Source organism: Geotrypetes seraphini, chromosome 12 (assembly GCF_902459505.1).
Source record: "Geotrypetes seraphini chromosome 12, aGeoSer1.1, whole genome shotgun sequence".
Taxonomy (NCBI): domain Eukaryota; kingdom Metazoa; phylum Chordata; class Amphibia; order Gymnophiona; family Dermophiidae; genus Geotrypetes; species Geotrypetes seraphini.
In genome coordinates, this window is record NC_047095.1 from 32014727 (window position 1) to 32027879 (window position 13153).

Genomic DNA, 13153 nt, shown 5'->3' on the forward strand with positions numbered 1-13153 from the left:
TTTGGCCAGGTACTAGTGACTTGGATTGGCCACGGTGAGAATGGGTTACTGGGCTTGATGGACCATAGGGCTAGCCCAGTAAGGCTTTTCTTATGTTCTTACATTTATCTTTGGCAGCACTATATATATTTTATAAAAGGCTTTGTGCATGCCATTCCTTTTATAGAACACAACCTTAGTTTCATTTGCACAGACCTGTCCTTTTGCTACCTATCCAGCCTATACAAAGTTATCTTCAATTTTAGTACCGTATTTCCCCACATATAGGCTGCCCCCTTGTGTAGGCCGCCTCATGAATAGGCCATAGCAAATGGCTTTCTATGTTTAAAACTGGTAGATAAGCCGCCCCATTGTATTAGCTGCGGCTTGTGCATTACCTGCTGCCGGCTGGCTCCTCAAATCTCGTGGCAAGTGGTGCAGCCTGGATGCCGAAAAGATCGCAACTGCCCTGCACCACTTGCCGCGAGATTCGAGGAGGCAGCCAGCAGTGATGGACGTATTTCAGGGGGATTTTAAAAAGGTACCGGGGGGGATGATTTTTACATTTTAGATAGGCTGCCCCATTTAAGTAAGCCATGCCCCATAGCCAGGTTTATAAAACCCATGTATAGGCCGCGGCCTATATATGGGGAAATACAGCAATAATATTCATGATGTGTAACAAAACACCAAACAGCAACAGTTTAAAATTAGTCACGGGGTCGCTCATAGCTGACAGCCATCATAAAAAAAAATACTCAGAAATGTTACAGAACCTCTTTATATAGTAACATTTATAAAACTGTTACCATGACGACAAGTTTTATTTCTCTAACTTAAGTCTTCTACAAAATCACAAGCATACGGTGTGTGGCTAGTCTGATGTTATGTACTATAAGCTCCAATACCAAAGAGTGAGGAAGCATTACAGATAAAACCTCCTGGAAGAGCATGGAAGATTTGCCCAATAAACAGCACAGGCAAAAATGCCAAACACTACAAAGTGTCAAAATGCAAATATTTCAACTACAGTCCACTATACACATTTTAAAACATTCTTCTATTTCAATCTCAGTATAATACAAATGACAGCTTTAAAATAATTTGCTAAATTTGGGTAAAGATCTTTCACAGCTGTGTACAATAGCAGAGCCAAGCACAGTACCGGGTAGAGCTTTGGATTCTTGCCCAAAAGTAGCTAAGAAGAAAAAAAAATGTTTTTTAAAAAAATTTTAATTTAATCAGGTTTGGCAGACTGGATGGACCATTTGGGTCTTTATCTGCCGTCATCTACTATGTTACTATGATATAACCCACATTTGCAAAACACAAATGTATAGAATATTGGAAAAGCATAAAAATATACCATAAAAGAAAATATGTCATATCACAATATAACCTACATTCTGAAATGCCACAATTCCAATCCATGCAATTTACTGTAAATTCACTGACCCCCTCCCCTTTTAACTAGAGCTTAAAAATATTCATCTACTAAGTTAGCAGTTCTGCTATAAAAGCTGAACCTTCCCTCAATACAACACAGTTAGATATTTGAATTTCCACTAGAACTTATATTTAAGTTCCATCTGCATGTCCAGAAGGAGGCAATTCTATAAGGTTGAATCAATTGTCCAAAACAACCCTTGTGGTTCTACTGCTACCTTTGCACTACTTTACATTACATTACATTAGTGACTTCTATTCCGCCAGTACCTTGCAGTTCTAGGCGGATTACAAAAGAAGCTAACTGGACATTTCTAAGAAAAATTACAATTTAGGGAGCTGATTACATGATTGAGACTTTGAAGAGAAAAATTACAAGAGTGGAAGAGACTTTGAGGGGGTAATTTACAAAGGAGGGGATGGACGAGGGGAAGAGTTAATATATCTGGATACATTTTTTGAATAGCAGAGTTTTGATTTCTTTTCGAAATGATTTGAAGTCGCTCGAGGTCGTCAGCAAGTTGGAGATGGAGGGGTCAAGTTTCGACGCTTGCACCTCCAATAGGACTCTGGCTCAATTGTATTGTCCTTCTCTACTTTATGCTAATCAACTTTAATCAGAGAGATGTTCCAGTTGGTCACTTTTGACCGTCTGAAATTTAATGCAGTTTAACAGGGAGTCAAAATAAAAACGTCAATCTACGTAGCCCATTCCTAACATGTTTTTTTTCCCAAAGTCACTCATGCAGTCATGTTTTGCACTATTTGCAGCTTTCTAATCAGTTTAGTAGGCAGACATTACTCCTAAATTTCTGACATTTTCACACAGTACAAGGCATCCATTGATTATTTTTTGTTTTAATTACAGGTTCAACAACTAATAGTTACCAGTTTTTGATCTACAATATGGGTGTGGGGGGAGGGTTCAGTTAGTTTTAGCTTATTTTCAACTCGTCAAACTGGGATTTCTGTTAAGCATGTATTAAAAATGTTTGTTTCTTAAGTTGTGTTCTTCCCCAGTGACATTAAAAAGTTCAACCTTTGAAAGCATAAAAGTGGCCTTACATGGCAATTTCCCTAAATTTGTAATATATTAAATAGCGAAGAGATAAATCCCAAGGAATACCAGTTAATAAAGACTAGATTATTGCAATTCGCTTCTATCTGGATCCAGTAAAGCCAGACTACAGCGGTTGCAGCTGGTGTAAAACACAGCCGCTTGGCTTATTAGTGGAGTTTTTAAACAGATCATATTATTCCTGTTCTGTACCAGCTGCACTGGCTACCAATTTCCAGTCACATTGAATTTAACTTCCTGTGCTTGGTTTTAAAAGCTTTGATTTGAATATCTTAAAAAAAAAAAAAAAAAAAAATTAAGCATCAAATAAAAAGGTCCTTTTTTGGCTCCAGCGATTCTCGCAATTTTATTTGATCATTCACAGTCTTATATCAGCGACTTGAAATCTAGCATATTAGTGGATGCATCTTTTTGAAGACTCACAAGACTCCTGAGGCAGGCCATTTTGGCTGAAACATGTACATGTCGAGTTATTGGATGAATAAAAGGACATTTATGAAATAGATTGAGTCCACCAGTCTTTTTAGGACATTTCTACTCCTTGTTTTATAACTGCGCATGAGCATTTTCAGCCATCAAAGGCTAGTCGCCAACTGATGACCGGCGTGCAAATGTAGGAATTTGTAGATAGCTAATTTCTAGGAACACCCCTGACCCACCCATGCCCCTGCCCCTCTGGAGTTACACACTATGAAATTTAAGCTTGCATGTTATAGACTAGGGTGTAGAGCAGATCCACAAGTAACTCCTAACCACTGCCAATTAAGTGTGTGTTAACGCCAATAACTGACTATTAGCATCTAATTGACTAATTCGTTTGTGCGAATAATCTGGGATCTGCGCCCACATTTGGGTACCCTATTCAAAATCTGGGGGATCAATGACCACTGAACACAACTGAAGTATACCGTCAGTGAGAATAAAACTGGATGAAAAGAGTAACACTGTAATTGTTCAGGCTCACTGTGCTCGGCATCAATTATACTCTCTGATTACGACCAAATATCTACACAGTTACAAGTTGGTATTCATCGAATGATCACACTGTAATTTTCACTAGTCATATTTACCTTAAAGGAATACTCCAGCTTTACAAGGAAAGGGAAATGCACAGCTTGTAAAATTCTTTTCTCATTCAGTGTGTGTTCTATCTGCTTCAGTTTAACCACCTATGAATAAAAAACACATTTAGGATGTTTCTCAAAAAGACTGCCCATTCAACTTTAAGAGTTAGGTTGTCAGATCTACTAAAATTTATCTCGGTTTAGGTACTAAATGCTCCTAAATTTAGGACATAAATTGTGTGTGGAGGCAGAGAGGAGCCAAGTATAGAGAATGAAGCAGGGTGGATAAAAGAAAAAAAAAAAAAAATCAATGATTTTAAAGAAATGTTTTTTAAAAATTTAAATCAGATTTTTTTTAAATAAATGCTTTTTTGAGGAGAATCTATCTAAAAAAAGATAGTTAAAAAAAGATAGTTTTCTATTTAAGATATTATTCTTCATGAAATAAGGATTAGTTTTTAATTATGTAGCATGCAATGTTTAAATTTTTTGGTAAATGAATTCCATTAATCCATTCATAATGCCACAGGCATGATTTAAATCAAGCCTTTGCAACAAGTGATTTAAAACATATCCACCCTGGAATGAAGTGAGGCACTTAGCACTGAATTGTGGTGTTGGGCACATAAACTAGGTATTTATAAATTAATAACCAAATATGGGCCCCCTTTTATCAAGCTGTGTTAGGATTTGTTTGTTTTTTTTTAATCGCCGGCCACTATGGTAAAAGCTCCGACGCTCACAGAATTCCTATGAGCATCAGAGCGGCTGGCAATAAAAAAAACCTATCGCAGCTTGATATAAGGGGGCCTTAGGAACTTAACCTGGGGTCTTAAATTCCAGTACTAAGCTCTCTTTCAAAATCATATTGTGTGTCAACTGAGCCTCTCTCTAAGGAGGGAAGTTATCCAAGTGAACTACCTTTAAAACATTATTTTAGCTCAGGTCTCATTACATAAAATGAGACCCTGTGCTAAAATAGCATGACTTCTGGTACAATATCCAATATTTACAGTAGCCCAGGTTGATCATTCCCACCCCCACCCCCACACAAAATATCCAGAGATCCATTCTTTGTAGCACTGAAAGGAAATCCATATACTCAATAATAGGATAATTATTTTACTTTTAATTCTTTCATTTTACTCTTTGTTGATACTAACCCCCTCTTTTACTAAGGAGCGCTAACCGATTAGCGCACACTAAATGCTAATGCGTCCACAGACTAACATGCACACGTTAGTGGTTAGCGCACCTTAGTAAAAAAGGGCCTAAGTTTGTATTTGGTCACAGTTGATTTGCAGTGTTTGTTTAGAAAAATTATATTTATTTATATTGAACTAGTCTTATAGTCCGTTACATTAATGGGTGCTAGAATATATGTATGTGTGTCTGTCTTTCTTTCTTTCTTTTTCCTCGGCTGTCCACCACCACCCCTTGCCTGTTCCCTCTGTCCATTCTCCCTTCCTTTTACCTCCCTTGTCCACCACCACCCCTTCACTGCTCCCCTTATCCAGCAGCAGCCCTTCTCCCTTTGTTTTACCTCCCCCCTGTCCAGCAGCACCTCTTTCCTGCTCCCCCTGTCCAGCAGTAGGCCTCCCTTCCTTTGTCTGCCCCCCCATCCATCAGCACCTCTTCCCCTGTCCAGCAGCACCCCTTACCTCCGTTCGCGTCTGCCCTCCACCACAGCCGCCTCAAGCCGCTGCGGCCTGTAGGCGCTGACAGCCACCGCGGCCTGAAGGCGCCGACAGCCACCGCAGCCTGCAGGCGCCGACAGCCGCTGCGGCTTGCAGGTGTCGACAGCTGCCACACATGCCTGAAGCTGACCTGCCTTAATGTTTCTGCCATCCCTGCCACCGCCGCTGCTTGAGAGGCCTGCGGGACCGAAGGTGATCAGCGTGTCTGGGGCTCAGGAGGAAGAGTCCTAGTGTCGCGCATGCGCACTCCTGCCAACCACTGACCTACAGATCAGGGAACACACGGTAAGAGTGCGCATGCGCACTTAGCATTTTATTATTATAGATGTATTGTAGCCTGCTTAAAGCCTCCAACAGGCTGTTTATAAACAATTTTTAAAGCACTGCTATTCTATTTCAATTTTCTATTATACTATTTCTACTATAACCAAACTGATAAGAAATGGCAAACAGGGTCACAGCAGAAGTTCAGCAGCCCAGCATCCTGCCTATGACAATGGTACATAGCAGGTGGTCTGGGGAAGAGCACGAGGAGTACGACTGCCAAAGCACCTGACTGAAATAGCATTAGCAAACAATTCATCCCAATTGGGTGGGCATAAAATACAGCTGAACTGTTTACTAACGTCATGAGGAAACTTGGAGAATGCAATGCACTATGAACATTTATTCTTGGTCCCTTCTTTAAAAATTATAAACCCTCGCTGGACAACAATATTTTCAATAACTGCACCCACAATTTGGAATGCCCTGTCATCTCATCTTTGGGCAGAGCAAAATTTGGACAAATTCAAAGGAGCCTTAAAAAAGATTTTTATTCACAGATGCATTTGAATATTAAATTCTACTCTTTCATTTTCAGCAAGTTCTTCTAAACTCTCCCTTAGTCCCATTGTTTTTTTACATTTACGTTTTCTTTCCTGTAATTTATTATAGTTCTACCCTCTCTCCTTTTGGTTCATGTAAGTATCATTGTTATGTGTCCAGGTATACGTTCCTGTTATTTACATAATTCTGTTTTATAATTAACATGTTCTGTTTTGATTAATTTTACCCTTTTTTTTGATTGTTGTAAAACGTTTAATCAAATTTTTAAATAAACTTGCAAACTTGAAACAGCAATGGGATTTTCTGATGTGAGACTTTGATATATGTTGGAGTCCAGATAACTTCTGGCTGGAATGATACAATGCAGTAACCGGTGATAAGAAGAATTGAATCAATGAAGTTTTAGACTTTGGGGTAAATGAATCAATGGGGAAGGTTTCTATTTATGATAGCTGATATTGTTTGTATGAATATGATTTACAGATTATTGTGTGGATTTGATAAGTTATAATAATAAAAATATATATTTTGATAATATAATATTGTAGTGAATAGCTTCCTGGGTATTTAATATTTATATTTCATAACTGTTGGAGGGGAGGGATATTTTTCTTTTGTATTGTTATTGATTGAATTCAAGTGCTTACATTGATTATTAATGTCTATATAATTCCTGACACTTTGTATTAGTTTTGAAAAATTAGTAAAGATTTTTTTTTTTAAAAAGAAGCTGTTTTTTTAAATTAATCTTTTCCTATCGTAATAAATTTAATGTTACGCTGGTTCCAATCGTAATTATTTTAGCAAAGTTTTGTATTATTCACCATTATCATTTACGGCTATTGTAAACATAATGTAAATAAGTCATAAATCTGTAAATTCAAAAATTTTGTGTTCCTGGCTCTTTATTAGTATGGGACATACGATGGCAATGACATTTTTGGAATGTCCCGTCATCCGGGACACACGATAGGAAAAGGTTAATTGGAGCTCTGTGCTGGAGTAGTGAATATGCATTATATGCAAATCTCACTCATGCATATTCATTAGAGATATCCTGAAAACCCACTTGGCAGGGGGTCCCCTAGTACAGAGTTAAGAACCACTGGGCTAGTGAGTCTTAACAACCAATTATTGATGTTAATTGGCACTAATAAGGATTTGCACACGCTTCTGGTTGCCTACATCTCCTTATATGTATCCCAAAAAGGTGCATGGCCATGAAAGGAGCATGGGCATGTCAGGGGCATTCCAAAATGTTGAGCGTGTTCCTACTGAATAATGGGTCAGTGCACCCAACTTGGGTGGCAGTACACTTCTCCCTCCGTATTCGCTGTGAAAGGGGATTAACAGAACCGTAAATACTGAAAAACCGCGAATAACTTTTTTATATGTTATTTGCTGTTTTCTATTAAAAACCATTGTGAATATGGTGAAACCGCGAATAACATGGTGGGAGACCTGGCCTGTTTCTGAAGGAGAGGCAAAACATGGTGAAGAAAGTGCTGGGAATCAGCGATTTTCTCTGTAAACACTTGGAATCAGCGATTTCTCTATGCAAGCTGATGTAATTTGGGGGGGAGCAGCCAACATGCTAATAAACATGAATAATTGAAACCGCAAATGCTGAAACCGCGAATACGGAGGGAGAAGTGTATTTAAACCAGGTTTAGCAGGGTAAGTCTAATGCTCAAAGTTAAGAGTGCAAGAATTGGCACTAAGTGTAATTCTATAAAGAATACACGCCCTTTATAGAATCACCCTTAGCATTGATCTTTTCCCATAAATATTTTTGAGCGCCATTTATAGAATCTGACCTTAAGGGCTCCTTTTACGAAGCCGCGTTAGTGGCTTTATCGCACAAACCTTTTTAGCACGCGCTAGCCGAAAAACTACCGCCTGCTCAAGAGGAAGCAGTAACGGCTAGCGCGGCTGGCAAAGTAGCACACGTTAAACCGCTAACGCGGCTTCGTAAAAGAAGCCTTAAACTAAACTAAACCTTAGGTTTATATACCGCACCATCTCTGTAGATACAGAGCTCGGCACGGTTTACACTGAAAAGAGTGTGAGCTATTTAAATTTGCCATTAATAACTTATAACATTTGTTGTTTTTTGGGGGGCTATCAGTTACGATAAAGACATTAAAATAATTTGTACTCTATGGCTTTTCCACCATAGGAAAATTAAGAGTAATGGAAAAAAGATGCACCAACCTTTTGTTTGTCCAGTATTTTCATGGCATAATACTGTTCTGTACTTTTATGTTTCACTAGCATAACTCTCCCAAATGAGCCTGTTCCAAGGGTTTTTTGCCTTTCAAAGTCTTCTAGGCTTGCAGTATTCTGTGTGAGCATAGACAGCATATAAAACAATTATAGGCAATGACTGATATAAAGTAACATAGTAAATGATGGCAGATAACAACCTGCCCATTAGTTATTCTCATTCGAAATACAGACACAAACTATTCCACTCTTTTTGTTCATTTTAGTTATCCACCTGGGTCTCAATTCTATAAACGGTGCCTGAGACACAGCGCCTGTCAATCTTCAGTTAGGAGCTGTTTATAGAATTGGGCCTAAAGTAGACTTAGGGTGCCTTAACCTTAGGCGCCCTCTATTTATGCCAGGGTTTTCTTTGCCTAAAATACCGATGCCTAAGTCCACTTTAGGTACCTATGTGCAAAATATACCCAAGATCCACCCCTAACCATTCCTACTTTCTGGTAGGCACCTATTACCCAATTAATTTTATTTGTTTATTTTAAGAATTTATTTTCCACCTTTAAACTAGGTGGATTACAATAAAACAAACACAATATTTCACATAATTTCACAAGAAAACAAACTGCAACAAGCAACTCTACTACATCATTCCCTTTTCTAAAATTTCAAATATAAAATCTCAGAAACACATTTCAATTAAAAAGGATTATTTCACAACATTTCGCTCTAGAAAAAAAACCTCATACAAATACATGTGTTTTCAATTTCAAGATTTTAACTCCCTACAAAATCTCGAATGGCCTGGCAACAGGTTCCACATCTGTGGATCTGCAACTGAAATTGCTGTTGCCTGTGTCCTTTTAATAATAAGTCTCCCCAACTGACTCAATCGACAATCGCATCACTGTTTCAGATCTTAAAAGAACGTGTTGGCAGGTACTTCCTCGGTGCATGTGTTAAATACCAAGGTGCTGCGCCGTAGATTGTTTGATGCACAATTGTCAAAACTTTAATTTGAATCCTAAACTCCATCGGTAACCAGTGTAGTTGTTTTAACACTGGTGAAACCTAAATACCCCAGAAATCAATCGGGCTGCAGTATTCTGCACAACCTGCAGAGCTTTCACTCTGTATTTTATGATACCTAAATGCAATTTAAGATAATTATAAAAAGGGCGGCTAAATTTAGGCATCTGTAGGCACCATAGTGGTGCCTAATTAACAAACTGTTTAATATGGCAAAAAAAACCACACCACTAAAGCGCCTACTGGCACCTAAATAATGTGCGCCAGAATTGCGCCTATGTAGGCACTTTAGGCCACCTAGTGCCTCTATGGGCGTAACTAATACTGGAAGTGGCATTCGGCGGCCTAAAGTATATACATTGGCATGATTCACAAAGATAAGTGTCGGAAATGTAGGCCCAGAAAACCCTGGCCAACATTTCCAGCGCCTTTCTTTCATGGAGGCGTGATTCTCTATAGGGTGCCATGACGTGATTGACACGCAATCGGTGGCCTATTTTTAGACGGCCGCTAATATCAGCACCCTATAGAGAATCGGAGCCCAAGTGCTAATTGTTTGTTATCAGCGCCGATTAAGCTTTCTAAATAATTGAGTTAGGTAGGCCGATCTAGGCGCCTAACTTTAGGTGTCTTTTTATAGAATCAAGGCCCTGATGTTTGCGTAGCTCAAACTTGATTGCACTCAGTACTACTGTAAACCATGGTTATACTGAGAGCTCAGAGTTACTAATATTTTATAATAATCTTGATGGGCGGTATATAAGTACCAAAAATAAATAAAATTAAGATCTTGCAAATAAAATCTAAAACTAGGGAAGCCAATTCATCAATCATTATCAAGTGGGACACTTCTGCTTTATTTCTGGCTCAGACACTGGGCCATCTAGAGCTGGAACTTTTTTGTACAGGGAAGGTGAAGCTAAGTAATCTCCCCAAGAAACACCTCGTAATCAGAAATAGCTTAAGAGATCAACCATGCTTCTCATTTAGATGAGACTGCTGCAGTGCTTGCACTGAGCAACGGTGGCAAACTTATAATAGTCCTGAGATGACAGTAAGATAGAAAAAAGCAGATAAGCTACGTGAAGTAGCTCTAACCAAATACAGCGACAAAAATACCCATCTGAAAACTTACTGCCAAGTTTGGATTTACAGTATACCCCCGCGACTTCGAGAATCGCGGACTCAGTAATTCGCGGTATTTTCTTACTGCCTCTTCCTGGTACTAAAGTCAGGCTACATCAATCAGGAGCTGCTTTGACATGCTATCTGGGATGCACCAGGGAGGGGGCCTTAGGCCTTGACTGATCCATGCGCTTAAGGTCCTTCCTGTAAGAGGGGCCTTATGCACTTGGGCCAACCAGAATCTTTGGCCCCATTCATAGTGCATTCTGGGATGCACTGGGAGTGACTTAAGATTCCGATTGGCCAGATCCCTTAGGCCACTCCAGCATTGCTTTAAAATCTATGCTATTATTTGAAACTTGCAGAAGTTCCAGTCCCCCTTCTACTTGTCATTTCTACAATGCTGTACATTAAACATATAACAGACAATCCCTGCTTGATAGAACTTACAATCTAATCAAAACTTCCTACCTCTTGAAAGGAAGTAGAAGGTTTTATAAAAAGGTAACAAAGCATCCATTAGGATTTTCAATATCTCTAGTAAATATGTTTTTTTGAAAAGTGGTCTTGAACCTATGGAAGTCACTAGGAGAAAATTGAGACTCCAAATATTTCTTAGTCTATTTCGCAAATGTGCCAATATTTTTTGAATAGAAACAATCCTGAAATACATTGAAACTCGCAGCCTACAGGACTTTACACTGTTTTTCCAGGCCTACATTGTAGGCGTCTACCGCAGGCCTATGGAGGCACATAAGGCTGCCTAGGCCTGCCTCAGACTACTTCCGGGCCAAGTCACGCCCACACCTAGCCTTAGGCAAGCTTAGGAGGGCCTATGCATCTCTCTAAGCCCCCAAGGTGCCTACAATGTAGGCGGCCTGCCTCGGGAAGTTTGCTTTTTTTTTTTTTTTTTAACGCACATTCCAATTGGCTGGTTAGGCAGCAGTTGGCCACCTACAATTGGGATGCTGTTTATAGAATTTGGCCCTAAGTTTTCTGTGTAAACAAGATTGGATGAGTTTGCTGATGAACAAAAGGCATGCTTAAGTTAAAGCAGGTTACATTAGGCACATTCAACCTTTTTTCTTTTCTTCATTTTCATTCCATATTATTGTAGCATCGGCCCTTCCTTTTGTGCGCTTTGGAAGATGGCGATTTATTTCTTATCTATGATAGCCCTGGGGATCAGTGTCCCAGAACCCTAAATATACATGGTAAAGGGGGAATTTCTATTTCTCCTTTTTACTCTCCTTTACCTGATCGTGACCTGTGTAGCATAGGAGGCCAGGGGTTACATTTGTTTATACTATAAGACTATCCTATTTCACATAGAAAAATGAATAATCCTGAAGGTGCCTGTAAACTTAGTCATTGCTTCATTGGTTTGCCTAAAGGGGATTCACAGTTGAATGTAATCAGTATAAAACATATAGGGCCTGTTTTACAAAGCCACATTAGCAGCTGCTGCGCGGTAACGGCCCCGAAGCCTATAGAGATTTAAAGGGCTTCGGGGCTGTTGTTGCGTGGCAGCCGCTAGCACGGCTTTGTAAAACAGGCCCATAGTGTATTTGCAGGTCAGTGAGCAATTTACAAATGGGGTGGAAAACCAAATTATACAGCAAGAGCTACAGAGATGAATACAGTAGTATTTCATAATGCAAGGCCCTGACAACTAGATTTCCCTCTTTCTCCTTCTGGAAAAGAGGACAGCCCAGCTAAGAAATTTGGATGAGCAAGTATATTAAAGATTAAGAAAAAATAAAATAAAAAATGCCTTACATCCCTACATATTTTTCACATTCTGTCTAACAAAAAAAATACAATTTGAAATACACTGAAGTGGGAGTTTGTTTCAGTGATCTACACAATACATTCTACACTTTCCACATGAAAGAACAATGACAGATTCAAAAAGCAATAATAAAATCCACAAAAAATCTAGACTGCATAAGGCTTCAATCCCTTAATGCCATATTTGGCGGAAGCCCCTTTTGCAGTAATTCATTGTTTATGGTTAAGCATGCTCATAGCATTTGGATCTAGAATGGCCAGGTTGTCGCCCCCTCCCCCCCTTAACAATAATGTCACCCATAAATAAACCACAGACACTTTATTGATGGTAATAACCAGGCCACAGCTTTGTTTATTGGGACAACAAATATCAAGTAATTAATAATTGCTTCACCTCCCGAGCTACAAAACACTGTAGTTTAACACATCAAAATTATATTTCCACCTAACCCCGCCATGTCAGCAAGAGCCTAGGGGTTGGCATTGCCTCCATGCCCCTCTTCCATGACGCGTATCTAAAAACATATTCACTCCCCCGAGATCACATCCCCCTAACGGCTCCTCCTCGAATAAGCCTGCAGGGGTAGGCATGAACCTCCATGCCCCCCATTCCGGGTCACATGACCCATGATGTCACTGCTCAGCTGATCACACTACTACAAAACCGCTCATCTTCTGATGAACCAAACCTTGTAGCTCAGGATCACCGGGCTGCGACATCCCCAAGCACCCCACATCCTAATCGAGCCACCTATACCAAAGGGGAGGGTGGGAGGGAAATCTGCCTCTGAGGGACAGGAAAGGATTCTGTACCTCAGAGGCACGTACAATATAACCCCCTCCTATCATGCTTTGCTCCTCCTCCACCTTACCCCCACCCCCTTCCCTATCAC

General features: G+C 39.6%; 1 protein-coding gene across 4 annotated transcripts in view; it reads right to left on the reverse strand.

Moving 5' to 3' along the window:
* Positions 1-13153, reverse strand: part of PRKACB (protein kinase cAMP-activated catalytic subunit beta) — a 173343-nt gene that overhangs the window by 35422 nt on the left and 124768 nt on the right. For all 4 annotated transcript variants that reach the window (XM_033916282.1, XM_033916284.1, XM_033916281.1 and 1 more), the window contains exons 3-4: positions 8307-8435; positions 3574-3672 (exon numbers count right to left, since the gene is read on the reverse strand). In XM_033916282.1, the coding sequence (XP_033772173.1) occupies positions 3574-3672; positions 8307-8435 (228 nt within the window). The remainder of the gene's footprint in view (positions 1-3573; positions 3673-8306; positions 8436-13153) is intronic.